We start from the raw sequence: 27,722 nt of genomic DNA on the forward strand, positions 1-27,722 counted from the left end.
GCGCTTGACGAAAAGCTTCGAGTGTTGGTCCCGGAGGTTTAAAGAACTTCCGTAAGACGTCGCCTAAGGCCAAACCCGACGCTCAGGATCAGAGCTATGGGGAAAATTAAATGATTATGGGTAAACGATATCAAAGAAGACGAGGGGACATACATTTCAATTCTTCAGCCTGACGGCGTGCCAAGATTGCGTATTTTTAAGCTTCGCCTAGCTCGAGACTCGAGCCCAACCACCCAAGCCTCGGTTGCGCTTCCGTCTCTCTTCACCCTGCGTCCTCTCATCGCTGGGGAGAAAATTTATTGCTTACCACTTCCAACCGACGTCGGTGAAGACGATGTTCGGCCGACCAATATGCGTCTAAAATCTTACACCTTGTACTCTTTGACAAAACTGAATAATCCCTTCTTCATCTTTCATTGAAGAACTTGGGATTGGATTAATCTCGACAAGTTTAAGCTGGGGCTTATACATATGCAAGCTCTCCTGCAACAACTTTAGAAACAACCAGTCCGACACGGGGAGCGAATGAGAAACAGGAACTGCAGGGGGACAATCAGGAGAATGGCTCCTCGAAGGGTGATCAATAATTGGTTAACATGGTTACGTTAACTTGTTTCGCGGTTTGGTGTCACAGTGAAACACGAGTCCATTGGCCAAATGACCAGTTCTAATTTATTGAAAGAATCCTCTACCTTCCACAAATCTGAAACGTCTTCCCATTCCTGTGATCAATACCTACCAATCCTAACGAAGCATAAGCCAGAAATTCGGTTATACTTTTTTAAAAGATGAGTGATACGAACATTGGCGTAGGAATTCGATTCGATTGAATGCTAATCGAGCCAAGATTAAATAGCAAGCAGCTGCGAATTCGGGGTAGTGATGGAAGGATCACCAACAACTGAGAGGCCAGGACTCAACTTTTGCTTGAGGTACTGCAAAGGGGTTATTTTTTGCACGGTCATTCATAAGGCGTTGAGTTACGATACTAGAGTTTATGGATGTAATGAAACCAGTTCCCAAAATCATGATAAATTGTTTACAGATGAGTTTTCGAAGCGATTTCACGTGCCGGTAAGCTACGAAACTGCCCAAAAACGCAAGGATGTTTAAATCAAGGATGTCACGATGAGTTATGAAATTTATTTAACCTACCCTAAGCTTTATCGTATGCAAGCGTTTAACGAAGTTTTCATTGATTGACGTCATACACTCGATACAAATCACGCGTTGCATTTGACCTGGATTATGATACCTGACACTGTTACACTTATATCCACTGGACTTATTTCTGGGAGTACGCCCGCCTGTATTTTAATAAAGGATGACGTAGACGTGAGGAAGCTGACAACTTTTTGGGGGTTCAATAAAGAGTTGCGACGTAGGTTGAAGGGCGGCACGGGGTTGTCTACCTAGCCCAGCGATACTAGGAACCCTCTCCGACCGCACGTTCAGGAGTGATTTAAGTAGCGACGTAACATAGTAACTTCGTCAACGCACAGATGCGGCAAATCGACACAAGTTCAACTTTCCGTGAAGTGGCGTCGTCGTTTCGCCATGGGCTGGCCGACAGTTGCTACGGAGAAGCTGTCATTTGTCTTTCTGTTCGCTACCCTGTTTTCTCTCCTCACGTCTCGTCAAACTTTTGTGTATATGCACCGGATCTTTCCGGACAACTATTTACTCTGTACAATAAGTAGGAATTTACTCGATGAACAATGTCGTTGAAAATTTACAGAGCTGAAAACGAAACACCGAAATGTGGGAAATCTCTCTCCTCGCGGAATTAGTCGGTAAAGTTTTGGTAACAGCACGTGCAATTCGAAAGGTAGTCTTAAACCAGGAGAGCCCCTTTTCAAACTCCACCGTACCATCGCCAAGCCTTACGGCATCGAGTTAACCGGATATAATTGGTATAACTGGGATTAATATAACTCCAATGGCTTGCACATCTGATGCCAATATTCGGTATTCTACACGGGAGATCGAATCGGCTTCGCTTCTTTCAGTGCTAATAATTGTGGTTCAGCCCTTTCGGCAATCGTTCATTTTTCTTTTCCAGGTTCGAACTACAAGGGTGGATAGTTTCCGTAAATAATTGACCACGCTTTGGTAAGCCGGCAACCTCCCGTCCCGTGATTATACCCTTGGCTTACCACCATGTCCGGTACCAAATGTAGGTACCTTCGACAAACCCTTGGATCCTTCACGGTATAAGTCATGCAAGAATTCTGCAAAATTATGCGGATGGTGTGAGGAAATAAGATGAAACAATGCGCACACGCTCTAGTTGAACCAATCAGAAAACATATGCAAGGTGACGTAATATGGGATTGATATTTTATCCTTTAGAGTTTGTCTTATTATTTTTGCAACTTTTGACTTCACAAACCGTGATTTTCAACAGAATGTACAGAAATAAATAAGTAAGCCCGAGTAACCTGTTCACGTGATTTTTGTGACGTCATCTTGGATATGCGCAGACTGAGTTGTTTCCTTACATCGTGAGTATATGGATGTTGCCAGCGAATCCTCGCGCTTTTCTGCCAAGATTAATTGCAATCATGCGTTTATTCTTTGTACTATTATAATCAGACGACGAACGACGAAAGAATTTAACAAAATCATGCGGTCGGTGCATCGGCATGATCGCAGGAGGAGGCATGCCGAATAACGGGGGAGAGGCACCATACGGACGCGTCATTTAAACTTCTCATACCCTCAACCACCAGCCTGTCCGCATTCTGACTTATACCCCGCATCGGTCACCCCGTTTCACAACCCTCCATGCCGGCGTCATGAGCGTAGTCGTCGACGACTGCCGCTCACTCGATCACGGCCAAGTTGTAAAATTCCTCTGATACTCGGTCTGCCTTTTAAGTCCCTGATTAATGCGGACCAATCGTAAAGTTGTAGAAAAAAAGTTTCAACAATATGAATTGAAGTGTCCCGAAGAAACGGAATAATCAAAAGAACATTTTCTGCCCACAAAAAGGTTATTTTCAACATGTGTCACATGTGTCATCAACTTTTTACTGCTACGGATGGATTTAACGACCCTTTTAGGGAAGCTCGCACTGTACGCCGTTCGTTTCTCGATCAATTACAAGTAACGAACCATGAACGGCCCGACCAACCATGCATGCACTGGTCGACATACGGATAAATTTTGATGGTTGACCATCAGCAGGTGCATTGATTGCCTATTCTCAAACAGGAAAACATTGCTCTGCACTTCGAAAGCATTTCACGACTCGGTAAGCTCACGTTTTTTTTTTTGTTTGTTTGTTTTTCTTGTAAACGTGACTCTGAAGTGACAGCCGCATACGCGAATGAATAAGAGGATAAGGATGGCAGGCAAGCCCCCGTTGAATCAGCGACGACGCGACGTCTCAAGAGATTCTAAGTTTGCAGATTATGAATATTCTCGGGTACATATTTTTGTTGTGCGATAATTTCAGAGGAGGACGGTTCACTCCGAAGGCATGTAGAGACGGCGGGCGACGTGTATATGAATTATGCAGAATCATCGGAGCAACGAATTTGTTCGTGCATCTGGAAGAGAGATGAGACGTGGCACGAAGTCAGGCGTACCTTATACGCGTCTTTCGAGCGACAAACTGACAGTGGAGTTCCGATATAATCCCACCACCGCACCCACCCGCGTTTAAAATTCCCTCCTTTTTATAATTTTATTCATTTTTCTTAACGCCAACCGCGCTAGATGCCCCAACACCGCTGCTGCTGCTGCTGCTGCTGACGGTTCCTCCAACTGTTTGCGTATGGAAATACGAGCCGTGTATATTTTTCACCCCTCAGCTCTCCGGCACCGGCATCGGCGCGGTCTGTCTGAATATTATTAGTTGATTAACAAAAAGAATTCAGCACCCGTGGAAAGACTTCGTCGTCTCTTTGCATCGGTAACCCAATTAGCAATGACAAGTTGGCTAATGAATTTCACAGCTCACTTATATATATATATACATATATTAAGCTATTCTTGCAGGTGCAACGAATCCAGTGTCAGTTACTTGTATTCAAATTTCATTCAAATATTATCATTCACTGGTTTTCTCCCTCCCCCTCTCCTTTGTTGGCCACATCGACTAGTGTATTATAATACAGTTGATAGACGTGCGACCGTTTCGCAAAAAGCATGCGGTTGGTAACGAGGCAGAAATCAAATTGAATCTGTGTACGTTGGACGAGTACGTCTACTATTGGACATGCGGAGTATCTAGCACAATTAATAACAAATGTTTTTGAAATTGATTTAACGTCGAATGAAACGAAATCTCTGTCAGTTAATCCCTGCATATATGCAGAAACGTCAAAAGTGCAACAGTCTGGAGTGAGTACCAAAACTGTGTACTTGTCCAAATGCTAGTATAACGTAGAGACCAAAACCAGTACCGGTGTGAATTGAAATATTATTTTCACCACTCGACTCTCCTCTGTAATATTACGTGATATTTTGCGGCGTGATTTTCCCTATCAAACAACTCGATATTAATCCCACTATGCTCTCTGCGTATTTATTTAGCTTTAATATACACGGAAAAAAGTTTAAATGTAGATTTAACATCTGTTTTGGTACGTGTGTGGACAGCACTTTCTCGAAGTCAAATCTACATCAATTGTGATAGATCTACCTAAGCATGTTGTAACTCTTATTACCGCACTTGTAAATCATGTCACATTGCTGTGAAACCAACAAAATTTTTTTTCCATAAAGATCGTTGATCGGATGACGCTTTCGTTACAAATGCATGGATTCTGGACACCAAAAACGAGATTAAACCGACTTGTATGAACGGAGAAGCAGAACTATTCCGTGGCAAGTTGTAAACAATATTCGTGTCGATCGAAAATGGACAGCCTGGGGGTAATAAAGAAGTGTTTCTCAGCTGGTATAAAAAGCTTGGGAAGCGCAGCAGAAGCAGCCCTGCGGCATACCTATCGTGAGCCAACTGTCATCACATTTGCTTACGGTCTTAATTTGACTTTACTTTTAGAACGGGACGTAGACCGGAGACGGGGTTGAAAGCATGTGTGGTCCTGCTCGAGCTATACGAAGGTTCTCTCTATCCAACCTGGAGCACGCAGAGAACGACGCGATGCGAACAATGATTAGGATGCACAGCATCGGACCCACCAAGTTGCTTAAAATACACCCAACAGGTTGTCAAACAAACGAATCTCGTCTCGGTATTGCCTCGAGTAAAATAGGCTTGTTGATCGGTTCAACGGCGCCAACTATACCGCAAAGCGTAAATCACCGCCATGCAGCCTCGGCTAGACTCGGGAGTTTTCTGTACCAGTTGGATCGTTCGTTGCATGCGAGATGGTCGTTTGACACTCTGTACAAGAGAGAGACTATATACTCGTTACTAATGGATCTCTACCACGGTGTGGCGCCTCGCCGCAGGGCTTGGGCTGCTGCAATAAACCGACCATTTTTATTTCTCCGTTCACACTCTTTACCCCATTCTTTCTATTTTCGGAAGGCGCCGATCTCCGCGGGCAACAATCCAACTATACTGCAATGTAAAAAAAATATCACCGTCTACATTACACCGTTTCAACGTGACTTGAATCCAGCCTGCAATGCGGGAGACGTTTAAGTTTCAATCCCATTGCCAGACGGGTTGCCGGTATTTAACCGAGGGATGATCAAACACGGAGGGCAGGAAAATGTGCAAAGAGGTTGAAGGAGGAGGGGAAAAGGATATACGATTTGCGGATTCGTTCGTAACTTGCCAAAGACGCGATCAAGTGCCACCCGGGAAAAGGACGCGTGAATTTAAATTTGCCAGGGGATGGAAACACGCGCCACCCCATTTGTTTGTCTCTTGATTCACCCCTTGAACCCATCTCCGATTCTGAAACCCCTCGTATCACGGTGTCAAAACAAGCCCCTGGATGGTTTCACGCGATTGTCGTCGAAATCTGTAGGTGTTTAGTTGCAATTCTCGAAAATTGCATCACCTCTATTCGTGCGACGAACCATCATAACAAACAGAGGCATATCTATAGCCGGTGCTCACGGGTAGGTAATATCCGAACATTTTGGCAAACCCATACAATAATTATGAACACCGATAGCTTGCGTCGTAGGTATTCGAATTTATACGGTATACACGAGTAGGTAACAACTTTTCGACGAGATATAATCCTCTAGTAGTAGTAGTAGTTTTCGATTTGTGTTAAGAAAAAATCCTTACTTAAAAACGTCCGAAATTTAGTAAATCATGACAAATAAAAGATACTCTCACTTTCAAAAGCCAACTCCTAGAAGGTCGTTCTGAAGTTGAAAAATAATCATTTTTTCCCTGATGTTTCGTTACACCAACATTAACGTTAATGTACAAAGAAGGCAAAAAATATATTCACAGATAAAAAAAAAAAAAAAAAAACCTATTGGTAAAATCGAACAATTGCTCCAAAGGACTTTAAGAGATTTTGAATATCACCCTCTACTTTGTAGCTGCTAGAGAAGTATTTCAACCGCGTGAAGCACCCCTCGGGAGGCGGACGCGGTGACATCGAGAATATAATGAAAGAACATGGAATGAATTAGAAGAATTCGCCATAAAAATGAAACAGGCGAGGAGCATCACGGGGGGAGGAATTGGCTGGTGGCATTGTTAGCTGCCTGATATTAAAATGCTGATGATTGATGATAGTTCCATGCAACAGTGTGGCCGTCGTCGTGGTTGCGGGGACATTCCCTGTTTCCTCTCGTGTATATCATAACCTTGCATATACCCGACACGCACACACTTTCGCGTACGATAGTGAACGAAACACGGTTGCGGGTCTCCTTACTAAAATACGTGGCTGTCACAACACTACCGATATTGCATCTTTGCAGAACGGCACGTCTCCCTCCCCCCGGTGAGTCGGGCTATTGCAATTTGTGTTTATATCCGGATAAATGATCGATCAATTCTTCGGTACATTTCTCGACAACACAGGAATTCCATTTCTTTCCCTTCGACCAGCAGCGGTGAGACGAGTTAGTTTAATAAATCGGCAGGATTCGAGCCAACTTCTCGAAAAATCATACGCGTTTCAGAATTTTTCAGGGTAGAAGCCCCGATGACTACACTGATGTCCGCTAGATTTGCCAACGCGGTAACAAGAAGGGAAGATAGAAGTATTTATGCACCTGTCGCTTCGAAGTGCCTGCAGGATCCATACCGTAGATACGACTACGATGGTACACAGGTTCGGCACTAAAATCAATTCCATGTTTGCACGTCAATTTGCGATTGATTGCTAGACGAGCTTCCGTTCAGGTAAGCAGCGTCGGTGAAAGGATTCAGATCAGTTTCACGGAGTATATATTCAGGCCCGAAGGGATGTACATACGTAACCTGCGGTATACGGGGATAGAACACGAGGAAATTATGGCTGCAGTGAATCGGACACGAATTCGACGTGCAGGTTACTACAATTTCGGAGTCGGAATTGCCAGAGCACTTAGTCGGAATATAGAGATTTTTAGATATAGAATTTTCCACCCTCGGTGTTAATATCAGACACCGAACGAACTTGTCTCACCCCGCCGAAGGATCCTCCAACTGTTTACCTAACGGTGCCCCCAATTTTCATGGCAGGGCGTTCCTTCGCCTTTATCCGATTAGCAAACCTTTGCGAATGCTTTCCTCCTTGTTCCCATTACGACGACTCTTTGTAACTTCTTTCATTTATCTCCCACCTTATACTGCAGGAAAAGAGATGATCACGATTTTACTCAAAAGTTTAACAAAGAGAAAGAACGAAAAAAAAAGAAAAAAAGAACGAAGGAAGAGAAAAAAAACTCTCGATACCCATCTTCCGTCTTCGAAGTTGAGTTTAGTTTCATTCTTCGTATGCACAGGAAAGGTGACAACATATAACTTGGCTGTTTCGCGGCGGCGGAGTATGAGAGACGGAAGTTGAAAGGGTAAAAGGGCTAGTCGAGGCGTTGTTGAACACACATCAAGACCACTGTTCCTAACCGTTGTACCAAGGCTACAGCTGAAAGCGGTGGTGACTAAAACTGAAGTACTCGGTAAAACGACGACGGGGAACAACAATCAACGCTGTTACGAGGTTTGTTCAGAGAATTATCAGGTCGGAATGCGCCCGTGATAAATCCCTGTATCAACCTCATCCCTTGCCCACCAATTCCCGGCTTATTGTGCACCCGGACAAAAGATCCTACAACCGCTAACTCTGACCATGCGTTTTGTTATAATCCAGCGCAACATCTCCCTACCCACATTACTCCCGGCAAGATCAATTCATTATTCACTGCGCGTTTGTTTATTTTACTAAAAAAAAAAAAATAAAAACAATAAAAAATAAATAAAATCGAACGATACTATTATTTACTACAGCAATTTATCGTTCCAATATCATTGATAGTTTTTGATTCCGATCATCTGAAAAGCAAGAGGGTGTGAAATTATCGATCCTACGATTAAGGAGAAAATAATGGCGTTAAATGAGGGAGGGGGCGCAATTCCATTGTTTTCTCGCGTGATTAATAGGTAGAGGTTTAGACATTTAGTCGAATGGGAAGCCAGCAGAGTATAAGGTATTTATTTTATTTCGCGCGTATATTTGTTCCGCATGTCATATATATCGCGAGTTGGGAGTGGGGGGATTCAATGTGGACGGAAAAGTTGGCGGGAGGTTCCCGTAGGTAGTAGGTGTAGGGCAGGAGGACGTATCCGTCCTCGTGTGCGTAAACGTTCGGCGGTTTGGCTGGGCGACGCCCTTGCATGACATATGATCTCTTATATTGCCACGCTGGCTACAAGCGGAAAAAGGCACACAACTCGGCCGCCGTACCTTTGTCACTACATTTATATAACTACATAATATCTCAGGGTTACCACGCGCAGCCAACAAATAACTGAAACGTTGCCTTACGACGACAATGTTCGTTTAATAAAAAAAATTCACAAAGATATATTGACCCCCTTTATTCGACTACGTATATATATATATATATACACACCTCGCCTCCACCACCCTCCAGCTCGCAACTATGAACGAATCCTATTTATGATCTCGAAGAGAAAGAAAACAACACAAGTACCTTTATGCATATACGATCGTACACAGATTAATGCAAAGAAGCGAAATATTCGAGTAATGCTTGAATTTGGGGTATTATCGTGCATATTAACGAAGTGATATTCGACGACGAAGGCAACTTCGAGTTGAGGAATAAACCGTATAAATCGGTTCACGCGTAAGCTGGACGAGCTGCGGAGAGCGAGATGAGCATGCGGCATCCAGGATAATGTAAGCAAATAAAAAGATCTAGCACTTAATAGCGCGAAGCATGCCGGATTTAGAAAACTAAATCACTGGGGAATCCCCATAAAGGCGTCACGGCGTTTGTCCTGTGTTAAAAGGCAGGCGTTATCAATTCGAAAAATCTCCGAAACAGAGGCGTGTTTCCCTTCGGGCCGATCTGTCAACGTTATCTGTATCTTTCGTGTTATATTGCGGTGGGATTTTAAAGAAAATCAGTGAAAATTTAAACCGGCTATACCGTTGTAAGGGGGGGTGAAGGGGTGCACAGGGTGAAACGGGCTGCATGGCCACTACAGTCGCGAAACGGGAGGGAAAAGCTTGTTATCGGTATGCTTATCGTACGTGGCGTGGGGCTTATGTGGATTGTGGCGGGCGAACGGCTCACACAAACTTCGAAACACGCCGCTTTAACACGATGACACTTTTGCACCGTGCCTAACCACCTCTTCAGCCGCCCGCGTCTCCCTTTTCGTTTTCTATGTCTATTTATTTTCTTTTTTTTTTTTTGGTTCTTCGCGGGTGCACGGTTGAAAGCATCGATAGCGAGTAACCAAAATTTTCATCATCTCGTCACCGCATCAACGAAAATAGCAATAACTGCATTGTTCCAACGTTTTTTTTATTTTTAATATTTCGCTTTTTATTAATCGACTGCATATGTCTTTGTTTTCCAATTTTAGGCTATACCGAATAAACCACACGGATATTATTGTTCCAATACGAATTACTGATGTTTCTACGCTTGGGTTCGTCTGCAACCAAACTCGATATTGCACAGCGAATCAAAGCTAAATTCACGTTCCCAGCATCCGCGATATGCCACAACTACTTGACAATTTTTTTTTTTTTTTCTGGTGTGCTTGAAAAACAAAGTCAGAATCATTCTGCAAGTTCCTCGACCGTCAGTTTTGTTAACGGCCGTTTTTACGATCTATACACATCGTTTATCCAGGGTCATGTCACAGGTGTTACTGAAACGACAGTTTCGCCCGATTGCATGGATCTCGTCTTCGGCATCAGGGGTCTAAGCAGGGTTCAAATACCATAACCTCAAGGGTCAATGGAAAAAAAATGGCGATTGCGAAGATTACGAAGTTTGCGCCTGAGCCAAGCAAGGGCGGCAATCATACAAGGTCCAATCGCCATTTTTTGCCCTGAATCGCACACGATAGTTTTTATAACAAGCGAATGAGAAGTGGCGGTGGTTTACGTGACAATTTCTTCTCCCCAGGAACGAAAGTGAGGCAACTGTGAACTGAGCATGCTCAAACCTATCTTTACAGTTGTACTGAGATAAAATTGGCTACTTTCGTCCAGCTGAACTTCTACGAAAAGTCCCACTTTTACGAGGTTCCAGTTAGTAACGTTATCGTAACAAAACATTGGAGAAAGAAATCAGTGTTTTCTCAATTTTACAATGATTTTAAAGGAACCAAGATTCCGAAATATGAGTGTGTTTTGTTTTATTACTTTACTGAATTTTAGACAATTCAAAAATTGTGACATAACGGTTTTTCTTAGCATGAATCGTTACGATAACGTTACTAACTTCAATATCATCCACTTATCATGCACGTTTAATGAAAACACTTTCTCATCAAGTTCGAGTAGACTAGCGTCCTCAGCCTGAGTCGATTCGAAGTAGACGAAATTGGCACCAGCGCTTCAATAGCCTCAACGGAACTAACGAATCACGTGGTTCACTGTGTAACTCGTTGGTCAAAGTGACAGAACCGTGAGGGTAAATCTATGTCTGAGAGGCTATCACACACGTGACCCGTTAGCTTAACTTCGGCTATTGCAGCGCCAGTGTCGGTTTTTGAGGCTTCCAATCGGCACAATCCGCCGTGTGCTGGAAGGATAGAAGTCAGCAAAGAAATAAAAGAAGAATGAAAAACAAACGTCGTCGCGAGGGTAAATCGCGGATTCGCTTACGTTCTATTACTTAGCGTTATCAGGGAGCTAAGATCATTAAGGCCTGCGAGGTCAGGCGGTATTATACATAGTAAATGGTATCGCCGGCGTTTTCACTGCAACGCTGTGCGGAATTCGTGTTGTAGTTATACCCGCCTTCTTACTTCTTCTTACTCTTACTCTTGGGCTTACTCTTCTCCTCGTTCATCCCTTCTCGATTTTCATCGGCGCCTGCAGCCCGAGGGGCGAGAGAGATACGACTCCCACCACGAAAAGACAGTGTCGCATGCCCCGGCACCAGCAGCCAGTTCTTTCCCGTCGCTTGACAGTAATTTTACTTAATTAAATTCCGTTCTTTCTGCCTCTGAATCTCGCCCCCGGTGCACCAGCGGCCAAGTGCCTCTTGCTGGTGCTTCTCGCGGAAAACAGCCGGGAACTTTGCTGATTTTTATCCGCCGCGTTTACGACGATCATCCAAGTGTAATGCACTTCAAGCATCAAACAACTTTTTTACCCCCGGAGAAGACAAGGAGAAGAGCAGAAGCAAGGAAAATATTTTTGGAAAATGAAAAGAGAGTAACTAGTCGTAATTACCAACCGGAGAGAAGATATGGCGAAAAAAATTGACTGCCCAAGCGATGGCATTTTTATTGCATAATCGGTCTGCATAATGTTTTCTCCCGCAGACTCCCTACTTTCATCTTTCTTAAGAAACAACGATAATTTCAGGTTCGAATCAGCGTCAGTTTTATTGACTGGTGAGTAAAATCCAAGTCCTAAAAACCGCGGTGATTTGTACCTGCAATGCTCGATAATGGCTACGGAGAAAACCGCTGACTAACAGCCTAACGGTCACCTGCACTGCGGAGAAACCGGTACAGTAAAATTTCGTTTTATACTCAAGAGTGAACGACACACGAGGCGTTACTTCACACCAGATAAAATGACAGAGAAAATAGTTTCAGGTATCGCGATTTCACCTACGGATCCTGCATATCTGCTCATTGCACGAAGATATGACAAAATTAATTGAAAATCATTTAATCTCTGGAGCAACAGAGTCGCGCGATTCTCCATCTTACATGGAGGGGGGATGAGGCGAATATTTAATTAGTTTTTCCAAGGTGCTCTGCCGAGCTATAAATGTTAATTGTAAATGAAGTGGTAATAAGAGAAAGCCAGAGGCGACCACCCAAGCCTCCCTCTCCTACGCGCGCCAACCTTAGCGGTTCTCAAGACATCGCAATCCTCTCCTGAAATATCTAAGGGTGGAAATGCCCGGTTTTTATCATCCTAAATTGCCACTGGTGATTATGCTTCTGATTACAAAATTAAACGGATTATGACCGTAAGATTCCTTTGAGGTGAACATTGTGTGTCTATGAAATGATGCAAGACCAACGCTGGTTAGTTTGATTGATATTCCCTCGTGTTTCAAATAATTTTCTTTATCTTTGATTTCGAACGAACACTTAGGTGCATCTTCGTTAACCGGGAATGAGGGAACAATATTACTGCTTGTGAGTGCGCCGCTTGGCTAATTAAAATAGTAATTAAAAACACGGAGAATCAGGGGACGACAGAGGCGGATTTCCTTGATATTTAACAGCTAAGCAATTCTCAGATCTGGCGCTGAGGCGAAGTCGGTAGGACATAAGGAGTTCGGAAAGAAGAAGAAGAAGAAGAAGAAGAAAAAGGAATTCTCCTTTGGTGAACTGCTAATAAAATTTATCGTGATCATTGAGTGTGGCTAAGTAAGTGAGCACAGCTCAACAATATTCTTTATTAAAATATCGAAGAGCCTGTCTTTTTTCCTCTCTTCCGTTTCCCCCATGCCTGCAGCCTCGCCAGTCTGTATCATTGAAATATTATTAAAATCCGATTAATCCAGTGAAATGTTGAAAACCAATCAATCGAAGGTTACGTAATACGAATGAAAGACTGCCACGGCCGGTTTCAAAACAACAGTCACAAGCACAGAATCAGAGTGTTGAAAATTTGAGAGATGAATTCACGTGTACCAAACCTGCACCCGGCACTCTAAGATAGTAAATTATGAACCCGTCCCGTGGTTAAACGGCATGAATAAAAATCCTCAACCTTAGCCGAAGATTCCTCTCCAGCATAAATAAGAAAGTAAAACAAGCCCGAGTGGAGAATTTACAGCACCGTATAGTTGAAAAGATCGAGTTATATTGAAATGATGAGAAGCACTCAAGGGGGCTTATTGCCGGCGTATTAATGTTCAGATAATTTGCAGCTGAAAAAGGTAGAGCGGCAACAATAAGCTGCACAAGTCCGGGGTGGAAGAGGCATGAAGCAGGACTCGTGTGGACGCGGTATATACAACGCAAAGAGACAACAAATGGGGGAATAGAGTATGTAGTAACGGCAGTGCAGTGCAGTGCCGTGCTGCAGCGTTGTGAAAATATATTTATGGACGAGTGATAAAATCCTCGTTAAATTGAGCCATACCGCGGTTTGAAGGGTTCGAGGATTCGAGGGAACGGCAGAGAGACTGATTTTTATTGGAACCTAAAACGTTAATTTAACCGTTAAAAAGTTTCCACGCGGCGCGTTACAACTTACAACCCTACGATTTCGTTCCCCCTTCGCCTCTTATAAGGCGATGGCGTTAAGTCATGGCATACGAGACATCACCGTAGAATTCTTTGCGAGCATTTCGACGATTTCGCTCCCGCCTTTCTCCTTCTCCTTTTCCTTCTCCTCCTCCACCCCCTGAAAGCACTTCAGCTAAGAACGCGACTGGCTGTCCGAGACGTCGGTTTCGCTTACCGTCAAACCGGGGCTCGCCAAGTGATATAGGAATTAATTGGTAAGCTGTGTTACCGGGAGGGTCGCGCTCCCCGGGATACTCGTCGCACCCAGGACACGTACTCGTCGTCCTGGGAAGTCCCACCCTAGGTGTATGCGCTCTGTCACTTTTGCATCAATTATTTCATCAGCCATTGACGTGGACGGAGCCACTAACCCGATGCTCCCTAAATGGGTACAGGACTCTGGTCCTCTGTTCGACTTATGGTTATTCCAAATACTGTGAGCGCAGCACGCATGCAGAAGGATAAGGAAGGAGCGATGGTCGAGGACTGATAAAAAGAAAAAAAAAAAAAAAATTTGTTGAGTATTCGAAGACGGATATGATCCTGTTTTGTTAGATTATATCGAAATATCGTGAAAGGGGATAAGGTGCGGATAGAAGATGAATCAACGATCATTAGGCTTCTTTTAAGAAGTTTTAAAACCGACTGAGATTCGGATGGGGTGATACAACAAGAGTTGATTGACAAGAGAAACATGGAAACAAGTAATTGGAACACGTTATGCTGGGTGTTGTAATATGCCGTTTTAAAGCCTACCTTGATCGAAAACAAGGCATCTAGTGGTCTTGGCAGCAAGTCCCGGAGGAAGAGCGAACCTGTAGGTTGGGCCGAGCGATAATCCAAAACCTAATCCAAGGGCCTCCGCACCGCAGCGACCCCCGAACACGGGCCCCACTAAAAACACATCACCCCATGACACAACATGATTCTTGACTAATTTTCAAACAAGCAGTAGGTAACACTAAAACTGGAACGAACTTCATTTCTGACGTACGTCACTCTATCACACACCACGATCACCAGCTCAGAAACGGTATTCTGGTAGCTTTGCATTTGTCAGTTGAGCAACGGAAGCCAGGAGACGCCGATGCGCGCCGGAGCGGCCGAATAACTCGACTGATCGGACGAGCAGCGACGTCCACACACCGAAATGAAAGAAAAACAAAAATATAAACACGGCCAGGTACGGGAAGGTGTCCTGAAGGTTTTCTTAGTTATTGTTGTGTGTAGTGTTCAGTGGTAGGTATACAGGGGAAGTGCTAACGGCGGGTGTCCCCGGACACTTCAAGTATACAACACAACAGTGAAAAACGTAAACAAAGCGACACGCGTAGACACAAGTTGAGATGCGTCGCTTTGTTTACATTTTCGTCTCTATCGTTGCATACTTGAAGCGTCCGAGGATACCCGCCGTCTGGTATCCCGCACTTCCCCTACTAAAAGACGTATTTTCAGATTCGAAATGCAAAAACTCTTTCATTTAATTACGAACAGCAGTAAGTATAAGGATAGACTCTATCCAGGACTCCTTTATTCAGGAGTGATCAACGGTTGAATAGCCGAGAACGGCCTAGGCTGTGCTGCTCACCCCACACGCCTTCTAACCTTCCACCCTGCCGGGTTAAACTCTAATCTCGCTCAGATATCACGATTCATATTCGTTGGGTAACTATAGAAGTTCGCCCTTACCGCGGCCCTTGGTTTTCCTGGCCTATAATCGCTTGTTGAATATTAGTTTTCATCGAATAAGCGCACGTGCCTGACGCACTGCTTGATTCCAATATGAGAATTGACTTTTCTTCAATATTGCTTAACGAAAAACAAAATGGCCACGCTGCTAGAATATTATAATTCAAAAACGCGGTGTGTAGAGATGAGACGAATAAATATATAACTTTGTATAGATCGTAGTTCCAGGATGCGGATATTACACGAGGTGGATGCAGCGGAGGATGTCGGAGGATGCCAGAGGCACGGAGGCTTAACATACTTTTAAATTGTGCCCTTTGAAATGCAGAGCATAAGGCGCTTTCGTTTACTAGCTTAAGCTTACACGCTGATTAAGACGTCCGATACAATTAGGTCTTTGGGGAGAAGAAAAGAACCTCAAAAGGTGCTGAGGAAGATGGGAAGTCGTTTCATTGCTCAGTTACAAGGGGCTGCAAATACGCCACCATCGTAAAAGTGGAATTTTCTCTCGCCAAAATATTCTTCAACATATTTCTTACATGCGTTATACATAGTTTCGCTTTTCATCGAGATGATTGAATCGGGATATTAACTAAACTGCCTGATAGTCACGAAAAAATTGCACTAATAATTGACGGGTCTTTTTTCTTTTTTACGAATTTCTCGTTCAACATAATTTGAGTTCGAGATATACGGGTGCCGCCTTTTCTCTCCTCACCTCCGTATAATTCACCAAGCGTCAAAGAATTTAATCGCATTCTCACAATACGTCGCATCAATGCATGAATGAACGAGAGAAGAATTTGAAGAAGAAAAGAAAAAAAAAGAACTGGTAGGCACCCCTAAAAGGCAGCGTCCGCGGTGGTTGACAGTTGCCGCTGTGATCTTAATCTGAAGTTCAGTTCTCTGTTGAGGCGAGCGAGTAAGAACAGCGGGTGCAGAAGTGGAACAAAAAATAGAAATAATATAAAAATCCAACTCCATCGATTGAGTGGAAAGAGAAAACCGTCAGACCATCCGTCCATGGAAACGATCTACAGTCAACCAAGCCGACCAGATCACGACACTCTGAATAATTCATGATGGAAGTTCCGCTGCTACTGGCGAGTCTTAGCCCCCGTCCCCCTTTCGCATGATCTTTTCCCCTTTGCGTCTCGGTCTGTTCTTATTCTTCATGGTATTTTGACAAAAACTTTGAGATTTTTATGATGCCGGTACGAAATTGAATTCCCCATATTGTTCCGTGGTTTCGTTTACACCTTATAGCGTACGCAAGTAATCCGAGGTCTAAGGACACGACAGGCAGACCACTTGTGTCCCTCGTGAGAATCTTGTAGGCATACTTGAAGTGCGGCAGGAGGGAAGTATAGGCAAGCAGAGTAAAGAAAGGCTTGAAGAGCCAGAGTGGGATGGAGGGAGATCTTCGGGCGAGTGGGTTGGATTGCATCGAGTTAGCCGCATCGATACTCAGCGTGAGATTCTGCCATCCTACACCTACAGGAGAATTTACGGGTCAAACTTTCTTATGTATATGGAGTATAATAATCGTACGGAACAATTCGTGTAGAAGATTGCGGTGAAATTTGACCAGCTGCATTACTGCCACTCAAAATATTCAAAGTAGAAACACAAGCTAAATTTCCCCGGAAGAAAATTTAATTTTTCAATGTATCAAGTCATTTGCACGTTACTCTTTGTCAAACAGAAGAATCTTGGGTAAAGGAAAAAAATGTCAGACACCGAAGTGAATTCTCCATCATCTTCTTATCGTTGTTTACTTGGATAGAAACTCGAGTGACGCTACATCAGTGTTATAAACAAATATAAAACACGTTATATCGATAATAAAGAAAATGCTATTGAACGTAATTGTTATGGAATACGAAGGGAAGAATGAAAATGAAGGAAAAAAAGAAATAACGCTATTAGCAATATAAGATACAGCTTGATGGTACAAAGAAGTTGAAGTTTCTCAGGCCGTTCATGTTTCACGGTGGTTGATATTTCATACAGAGTAGCCATCTACACCAAACATCGCCTCCAGGTATTGTTTGTGCATTATTGGTCGGGGTACCCTTGAATATCACGTGTGGTTTGGCATCCCGGGCATCCTGAATTTGCAAAGATTTTACAAGGCTTCCCACTACGACGCGCGCAGTTTGACTGCAACCCAATCTGCTGCCTGGTATTTCGATGTGAACTACATAATGACGTTCGATGACAAAACGCGTTGGAAAGCTGCAACCGATTTTAGGCGCATGGGTGAAAGTTTGCCCAAATATTAGACCCAATTAATTCAAATGTTCCAAGAGTTCACAAAGCCAGTTCCAGAGTAGAAATGAGGCAATTTCTGTTTCCCTCTTTGCATAAAATGTACATTCCTTGACCATTGGTCGCGGGACCGAGGCGAAATATTCGAGACTACAACGTTCCAGATTCGATGTGGATTCAAGAATGAATGTCTTCATTGTTCCATCGTGAGAACATCAGAGTCGCGTGCCTTGGCGTAAATTCGATGCAATTAAATAAGCGATACCATCTATACTCTACATTTAATCAGTGTTCGGAGTAAACTGCGTGTCCTGAAATCATGTTCCCCTCACACAGACGCAGCAACGAGAATCGAAGGAGGATTGTCAGATAAATTGTTCATACACCCTAGTCAACTGAGTTTCCCTGGTACACACAGTGAGGATATTAACATTCCTTACCAACTGAAAGGTACGTTAGCTATTACCATATCTACCTACGTAGGACTTATAGTTCAATGTATAATACACAAGAGAAGAGTAGGTAAACCGAGAAAGGTAAAAGCTATCAGAATTATTCCATCGAGTCATCGGGACTTATGCTACTTATGGGATTACAATGGGCATTACGTTTAAAGCCCGGCTCGTTGCTGCTAGGTGACGTGTAGGGACGTGTTCATTCCTTTGCTGTATCTACGATAAGCCGCGAGTATCACTCGTGTCGGTTTGTCGAACCCGGGCAAAAGTTGGAACAACGTATCCCCGCGTGACGTTTGGAGAAATCATTTATAAAGAAACAGATTTTTATTCCAGGTCGACGGGGAGATTTAGGGTGACAGGAAGTGGTCCGAGGTATATTGCGAAGGAGGAATGATGCCGGAACGAGACAGGTCGAGATTACGTCTCCTGCTACCCATGGACCACGAATTCGAGGATCCAGACTGCTTAAATCTCACCCTCAGCTGGATACGCGAAGGAATTTTTCTCAGCGGATTTTTACCTAACGAGGAATCCCGCCTGTTAAACACTTCGCTGAGCCCGGTGTAGCCGCCTCCTCAAGGACCTTCACTGCGAGGAGGGATCCTTGATACCAGGATATTTTCCCTGTAATTAATTTAAGAGGGCCCTTCCATGGTTCTGCTCTGCTACGTCGGATCCCTACCTGCCAACCATCTCGCAACGACATTTATTCCTTTTTTCGAATACTACGCCGTTATTTCCGTCATTCTCGCATGCAGGATCAATTGACCCGCCAAATTTCGAGATAAAAAATGTCTGATAGTTTTAGCCTGCCTGCAACGAGAGGGTGGGGTTCTACTGATGAGCAGCTTTCAGCGAGATTCTGCACAAGACTATATCTGGGTAAGTTTGCATAGTCAGTATTTGAGAGAGGACAGAGGGAAGTTCGAAAGTGTCGTAGTATTATAGTATTGTAAGACGGTGCTAAGCGCGTGTTGCTAAGAAGGAGCGAACGCTGCTCGGGTAATCCAAGATTTATCTCGTCGGCTTCAAGCTTGGTCCCCCGAAGTCTTAGGTAGGTATGCGATGAAAAAGTACTCGCGTATATTTACTTTTCTCACTTACGCTGCAGCGAACGGTTCAGACCAATCGGATTTTCGGATTGTTTTTATGTACTCACAGCACACAGCATAAGTACAAAATCATCGTTGATGATGAAACGGTAGATGAAATTAAAAAAATACGCCGAGTCGCTAACAATGTGAACATTTTTCAATCCTATTAATGTTTTCTTTTATTTCTATATCAACTGCAACGTTCGGTTCACATTTATACATTCAAAAGTCGCCCTTCAGGTATAGCCAAAGTAATTTAAACGTGTATTTTATAATCCTTAGCGACGTGATAAACGATCAGGTCTTGATAGGAACCCTACACAGCCGACAACCTTGCTTAAAGTAAAATATATGGCACCTTTAATTACGAAGAGATTTTGAACGAGACTGGCCAGAGTATTACTCAGTGTCTATATAGCACGGTGTTCGTTCCGATGCTCGTTGTCGGCGAGAGCAAATCGCGGTAAGGGGGAGTAAAGAGGGTATTCGGGATCTGAGATGCATAATTCATGGGGTGTGAGAAGATACGATATGATCCAATATGTGCCCTCTTCCACCTCCCCGGGCGCCTCGCCTGCCTGCCAGGGAATTGGCAACGGGGGGAAACTCGAGATACTTTTTCTAGCGCTAAGCTGCTGAAAATTGCGGCTCAAATTTTTTCGTAATTTTGGACAATTTTCATAACCCATCATGATCGTCGCGATTGCTCATAAGCCATACGTCACAAGTGGGGCTCAGCGTATTGAGGGATATTTGCTAAATCCAGCTCTATTCTCTGACGCATATGTGTATGTGTTCTACTTGACATGCATTTTGTCTAGAATTGCTCTTGGAGGTATAATCGCAGCGAACAAGCGAATAAAGAATGCCTCACCTACAGTTGCAGTGTGCCTATTGCAGGACAGGTACAATCGAGTGATCTTGAATTTACATTTCAAGACAGATTCGCGTCTTTGTGGAGTGTGGAACACAATGTAACTCGGGCAAGTAATATATTATGATGCCGCCGCTGCGGGCGGAATAAAAGTGCGTGTGCGCGCGTGTGTGCGGTATAAGACTAACTTCCCATAAGAGGAGGTGCGCTGTGTGCAGACTTTTAAACGAGAGTGTAGCATGAGAGGCTTCTTCTTCCCCCGAGAGTCTTCGCGAGACAGATAGTGAGTCCCATCGTGCAAAGTTCTAGAAGGCCCAACAGCCGACGACCAGCCGAAGGAATTAACACACAATGAGATAGTTTTGTTCGTACAATCGCTTGGTTATTCGCTGAATCAGTTTCAACTCCTGGATGCTATGCTACACCGCCGAACACCGACGAGGCTCCATGCTACGAAATAACCACACTTTCGCACCATAAACACATCCAGTATGCCAAGCCAACCAACACTGGGTGTTCGAGGAATTCTTATATAGTAACACAGAAAACGATTAATCCTGTTCCGATTAATAAGCATAGGTGACACTGATGATAATCAATGAACAGGAATCCTTGTTAACAGTTTCGCGATAGTGAGTTAAGAAGGGAAGTTGCAAACTACGCCGATGTGATCGAATTCAAAGATAGCAAAGGGCGTTTAGGAACGGTGAGATCTGATCTTGAGATTTAAAACACCGTTTACAGGAGGCGCGCGGGTTCGAGCCAAAACGACTTTGAAATTGCAGCCATCCTGCAGCTTCTTGCTCTCTTCGCGGGTCTCGGCTCGAGCCGGTCCATTGTGCGGGACCGCGTTGATAAATTATAGAATAATTGTCAAATACGATGAAACAAAAACGCCCAGTGAGAAATAAACTTCGATTAAGAAGGAAAGGATCCCGTTTGTATAAAGAAGGTACAAAACTGTCTGTGGAAGGAGTTAATTGACGTTACAACATTTCGAATCAACGCGGCGCTTTCAACCCTCGTCGTTATCATCGCCATCCGCGTAGCATCGCTTAGTCTACATGCAGCGTCCCATCATCCGAATGTTACCTGATGCTCCTTGAGCCCTGTTAGAAGTGGCTTACGCCACTGGGACTGTTGGGTTACCGCTTAAGAAGCGGGAAACCAGATGGAACTCGCCAGAGAGTGGGTTGGGTTACACAAATCGAGATACTTGAGCTGCAGCGATATATCTCGTTCGTGGATAACTTTACATGTAATGTCCATATTTAGTTTTATCAAGCCCAATTACAGGTTGATCTTTGCGGAACCGCTGCGGAAGACATCAACTGACTTATTGTGAAAATTTTTCTTTCGTGCGAGTCACTAAACTGAATACGTTCGTTCGTGACAAATCTGAACTTGATTTGTCGCGTAGCTAGATTACGTCAGCTTGCTGATCGACTCTTAAATTACATTCGTAATCCCAGACAAATCGAGACCAGAGGACACAGGGCACAGAATATATGGGGGAAATAGTATGGAAAGGCAAAAAAGTCTTGTGCCACGAGAAAACTGTTTAACCTGTCAATTTAGTAGCAGTAGCAGTTTTTTGTACGCGAGCAACGAATAAATTCGGCGGTGAAACGCGGAGATTATTGTCAGAAAGCGATGAGCCATGATAAGCGACGATAAATTTCCGAAAAGTCCGCTTAGAGTTAGAAAAGGATAGGTGTGGGAGGAAGAGAAAAGAAAAGACGACGTGACGACGGTGTTGGCAGTGAAAAGGTGCGAGAAGCATGAGAAATTTCTAGATAGAGACACGTTCGCCCAACTAATTGATCCAGACAGGCGGCTGCAGGCTCGGTGACGGCAGTAGGGAGGCAAAACTTTTTTCCTCCTTTTTTTGCTGCCTCTACCATTGCTGGCCTCGCACCGAAAGCACTAAACTCTTTAATCAGCAATTGGATTTCACACAACGTAATACAAGTGTATGCTTTTTTTACTCTCCCCCACGAAACAGAATCGTGACCGGCGCGAAAACGGTCAGGGCGACAAGATTAAAAATCCTCTAATTACTTAATCGGGTTAACTCGGCAGGGGAATACCCGGAAAGGTAGAGTGCTGCCGAGGGACGTGACGGCAAGGTTGAGAGAACCGATGAACTCTTTCGCTTTGATTTCGGAATACCACTGGCACATGATCACCGTGGAGGACGAGGATCGCATCATTCGGTGCTGATTTAAACCGAATCGAATTAAACCGGAGCTTGGTAGGTATATTTGAACTTGTGACAAAGTAGGTACCTATCTCGAAGAGAACTCCTGCTGTTGCAGGGGACGACGAGTGGATAGTCGAGTTGTGACTACGCAAATCGCGTAGTATTCCATGAAGCGCAAAGCTGAAGCCGAGGCTGATAGAAAGAGATAAAAGGCTAGACAGTGACAAACACCTTCGGCTGGCTGTGATTTCAGTTAATTGTCGTCAGAGCCATTTCTCACTCCTCGAACAGGGGAATCGTAGTCAGTCGACGTTGTGGTGTTGTAAATATCTCGATGGGCGCCTGTTACGACGACGTCGTGTCATAGGGCTAACGGAATTTAGTCGAGTGTATTTTGTTTTTAGCTTTTCGTTCCGAGTGGGTACCTAACGCAAAGGGAGAAAGCTACGCTCGTCCGTCATTCTACGTCTCGATAGGTGCACGCGTAGTTTAACGAACGATGCAGAATATTTCACCCCAAGTAATGACAAAGAAAAAATTATTACTTCGAGAAAATTAATCGTTGTGACAAAAACTGATTTTACCGGAAATGAAAATACTGAGTTTTCCGAATGTTCATTCCATAATAACGACACGTGTAGAATGGTTTATCGATGGTGCGTTAAATTTCCAAATTCTTCTAGTAAAGGCATCTACAGTGAACCATGTCGGATGATACTTGGAGCACAAGAATCTTTTTCAAAAAGATGCCTTGGTTTGTCCAGCAGGACTCTGCATAGGATGACGTAAACCGAAGGTCGAGGGTCTTTCTTCGCCCTCTTACTCTATCTACCTATCCACCTATCTACTTGTCTCTCTGTTGGGCTCGTAGTCTCATTCAACGTCGCACTGCAGAGTCGTAAGCGCGAGAGTCTGATAAAACCGCCTAGGGTCCGAGGGGAGTCAACCGAGCAATCTTATTTTGAGCCTCTAATAATACCTTCGTAGGGCTATAGGCTCAGCGGTATTTTTACGGCAAATCGCTCTGTATGTTTATACCTTGGTATATATGTATATAACATATTACACGCCGAATGGACATCCGAATATGCGCGCTATATATTCCGGTATACGTACGTACATTACCATGGGGAAAAACATAGACAAACAAACCGGAACCATGGAGTATTGTCAAATATCTACGTCGTTAGAGTGAACACATCTCCAACATTATGTGTATTCTATGTCCTGCGGCCTGCAATTCACGTCGAAAAAAATTGGCAAATCTAAGTTGTAAAGAAAGTTGACCTAATAGCGGAGTATGGCATTTTCGTAGCCCATGAAAACCAATTGTCATGTAGAATACAAATTGGTACAGGAGAAAGATGTATCTCAATCCTTGAACTCCGGAAAAATTCTGAACGCAAGCACTGCAGAGTCAGTTTTTTTTATTAACATCGTAACGGCGGTACGTGTGGTGGGCAAGAGGGATGGTCGAGATGAAGGACGCCTCTGTAGCTTCAACATCAGAGACTTACTTCATGTTGAGTGTCAAAGATGTCCTTTAAGTCCTGCGGGACAATATCGCGTAACTCACAGTAATGATAAAGCTTAAGCTCCAAGTTGATTTACAATCTTTCTGGCGACGCTTACGACCCGGGCGAGAAATGCATTTGGCGTAATAAAGGGTCAAGGGTGAAATGAGATGTCGAGAAGCTGAGAACGAGGAAGTTCGGACAATCGGACACGATGGGCGCAACTCCGTATACGTTCAGGATTTGACATTGGCAAGGTTTTTTTCGCGTCAAAACCGAGAAAAAAAAACAGCGGGAAGAGCTTGACGAAATTGCCGCATGCGTTGAAGGTGCCGTATACTCGTGTCATGGGCGACGAGCGCGTGTTTCCTTTCGCGCCAATAAACCACGAACCACAACGTACCGAACTGATGTAGCCAGCTGAAGTACCTACAAATTCGCGACCGCAAAACGCTGCTTGGCCGTCGAGGATCCCGGTTTGGACCTCACTGATGTTGACAGTTCAATTCAAACTTTGCCGTTTTGCGGTCAGAAATATTAGCCACCTAACCACAGAGCTACACAGTACTCATGCTCTACGATCGGCAAGTGACAATTTTATATGACCAACTCGCTGACTATCTACGATCCCTCATAATCCTCGATCATTTGAGCTTCGCGCAACGTACGATCGGGCTTGAAGCGTTGCTGGGACTGCACGATACAGCGACAGACGAGGAGCAGGGCTCGCCTGACGTTTGATTCGACCGATATTAATATGCGAGCTGGACAACACCGCAGCCTCTGCATCCCTCGAAACCATTTAGTGATTTCTGTCACGAATCGAAAGCTCGCAGCGCCATCTCACACGGGGGAAACGCGTTCATGTACCCATCGCCATACGCGTCTTCCTATGGGAAGGTAAAAGTGCATAGGTGCAGTGTCTTTCGTCGATTAGCCAAAGTAAATGAAACTTTTGAATTTGACGTAAGGCAAACCCAAATGAATTGATGATTATAATATGGTTGAACAATGGACACCTAAACTGTATACCCGTTCAGGGTTCCAAGAAAAATATGTTTCCGCACAGCTCCTGCTTGAATTGCAGAAATAGCTGGCAACTATAAATGACAATGACAATAGGTAACGAGGAACAGTGTAATCGCGTCTTTTTTCTCGCCTAAATATCCGAGAGTTCGACGGCTCCAGAGGATTGCCGAGAAGGGCTCCTCCCTTCGAGGTGGAAGCAGCACCACGCCCTCCTCCGAGGTTCCTCCAAGTTCCTCAGAGGAGAAGACGCGTCTAGTCGGAGGCGGAGCTTCGGTGGATCTATTTCTAGTCTGTTGTATTCGGGCGTCGCGGCGCCTCTCAAGTCTCGACGGAGAGGTAGGTACCTATGTAACCGCGAGATTGCTCAGCAGGGAGACTCCGCCTTTGGAACCCGAGCTGGTCTCGGCTTTTCTCGATCTTTACCAAGTTGCAATAAAAATGTTCCGAGTCTTTCGGTTATACAGCGTGTAGCAGGTCTTTGTACACGGGCGAAGTCCTATTTGCTTGCCAACTATGACTGCGCAGGCGTTATGATGCGGTTGAATTCAGTTCACATTCGGAGGTACGTAGGTAGGATGTACACGCATGCTGCACGGGTATCCAACTTTTGTGGGGATGCAGGAAGAGAGAAGGCAGCGTAGCATTTGGGTTTCTACACCGAAAACAATGTAATGTAGATTTTACATCCGTTACATTTACATTTTACTATCCATATATTCACCACAGGAGATTTAAAATCTACAATATTTTTCCTACCTTGTATTACTGAGGGTAGAGAGGTAAGGAGAACTATCTCCGTGTACAAAAAGTGTCCACAAGATATAATAAAATTAAGATCGCGTTGCTGTAGCAAAAGTTCCACTATTTGTCGCTTTTTGGTGGACACTTTTTCAATTGAAGATCCATATTACGAGATACTTCTCCTTACCTCTAACCTCCATAGTTTCGATACATTCACAACGGTGTAATATCTATTCGTCCATCGTTATACCCATCACAACGTGATCTTCCGGAAAAGGATCTAGAGTTATGTACACACGTATATGGATACGCTAACCGTTTGACGCGAAGCGGCAGAACCACCGGCAGCACTGACGTATGACAGTGGAGCAGAATAGTTGAAAAATACTCGTTGAAACATCAAACATTATGTGCCGATTGTACCTGCGTCCTACAGAGATACCATGAATCGGTGGAGAGGTAAATACGTAGAAATATTTTCAGCTGATGCAGCTCGTGTGCGATGCATCCAACCACAGGGTGATCGACATTCACGCGTGTCCGGCGTCCCTGCGACTCTCTAAATAAATTGTACCGGACAAATTGTGACGACAGACGTATTGACATCCCAAGTTAGTTTAAACGATCTGCTGCACTTCGATCTATGACTAACAGGACCCTCGCTTTTCCTCATTCCGCAGTTAGTAACGTTATCGTGACGATCAATGCTGAGAAAAAACTGTTATTTCGCCATCTTCGAATTGTCTGAAATTTGAAATTTTGAAATCTTGGTTCCTTCAAAATCATTTGAAAATGAAGAAGATAGTAATTTTGTCCAAAATGTTTCGATACGACAATGTTACTAACTTCAATCTCGTCGCTTCTCTATACTTTATACTATACAATTTTAATTTCTCACGAATACTCTACAATGCTCAAATTAATCACCCATCCGCAACCACCTAAGTTTTTTTTATTGCAATTCCGCCGGGCATCATTTTGTAAGACTTTTTAATGATCCGCAGCTGAGTGGGAATTATATATGACATTATGAGGCGGGATTTCTCTGAATAATTTGACGAAAAAATATGACAAAGATGACCTATCGGCAGAGTGCAAGGCATGCGAGTGTGGAAAAAGAAGAAAAGGTAGAATTCGTTATAAAATCGACGTAAATACGATGGAGTTTACAATAAGCACGTATGACGGCCGTTCGCGCAGCCCTCTGGAACCGGGCCGAAGCCGAGCGAGCGGAAAATCGCTTAGTCCTCATTGATATTCTTAGAGCACGCCAACTGCGGCCTGGATTTACTAGCACGTCGTACAAATTATTTAGTAATCAAATTTTCCACCCCTACAGACACCTCTTTCTCTCTCTCCCGTTCCCTTTGATTCTCTTTCTCTTTTTTCCCCATCGTCCCCATCATCGTCATCCTCCCCATCCTCATCCTCCTCTTCACCCCATCCAAACCTCCGGGCAGAGCCGGGAAAGGAGGGCAGCGAGTAACAACCACTTTTACGATGATTTCTCTATTTTACGACAGCGGCGTGAGAAACCGTTTAGCCACCCTGTTGTCTGCGTCCCGAAGCACCATTTTTCCGAGCGTTAAATTTTCGTTCATTTTTTCCCGGACTTTTTCTGTACAAGTAAAAATGATAGAAACGCTTTTCTTTTAATGGACAAATGAATAGAACGCAAATATGAAATACGCCGTGACTTACACAGTGGTACGTGCATTCGTATACTATAACATACAACACAAATATCGTAACAAAGAAAACTGGAATTGAAATATTTGGTAAAGCTGAGCGCGAGCTGCGGCAGCTGTAGTATAACAGGGAACGTTTCAGAGCCCTTTTGAATATTTTGGAACGAGGTTATTCGAGATATCAATTTCCTCACAAATATGGCAACACTTCCACTACTCTGTGTCGTATTCGAGTGCCACGGTATCCGGTTTGTTGAGGTATCGAATGCATTTAAACATTGTACCATGCCGAATTTCAATCGAACGTA

The 27,722-nt window shown here is 43.9% G+C and overlaps 1 protein-coding gene across 8 annotated transcripts in view; it reads right to left on the bottom strand.

The window, feature by feature from the left end:
• The window catches only part of LOC124411154 (E3 ubiquitin-protein ligase Rnf220-like), a 67,267-nt gene that overhangs the window by 33,551 nt on the left and 5,994 nt on the right, over positions 1–27,722 (bottom strand). For 7 of the 8 annotated variants that reach the window (XM_046890088.1, XM_046890092.1, XM_046890089.1 and 4 more), the window contains one exon: positions 14,610–14,747. The exons of the other annotated variant lie outside the window; for it this stretch is intronic. In XM_046890088.1, the coding sequence (XP_046746044.1) occupies positions 14,610–14,747 (138 nt within the window). The remainder of the gene's footprint in view (positions 1–14,609; positions 14,748–27,722) is intronic. 8 annotated transcript variants of the gene reach the window in all.

Source organism: Diprion similis, chromosome 10 (genome assembly GCF_021155765.1).
Source record: "Diprion similis isolate iyDipSimi1 chromosome 10, iyDipSimi1.1, whole genome shotgun sequence".
NCBI lineage: Eukaryota > Metazoa > Arthropoda > Insecta > Hymenoptera > Diprionidae > Diprion > Diprion similis.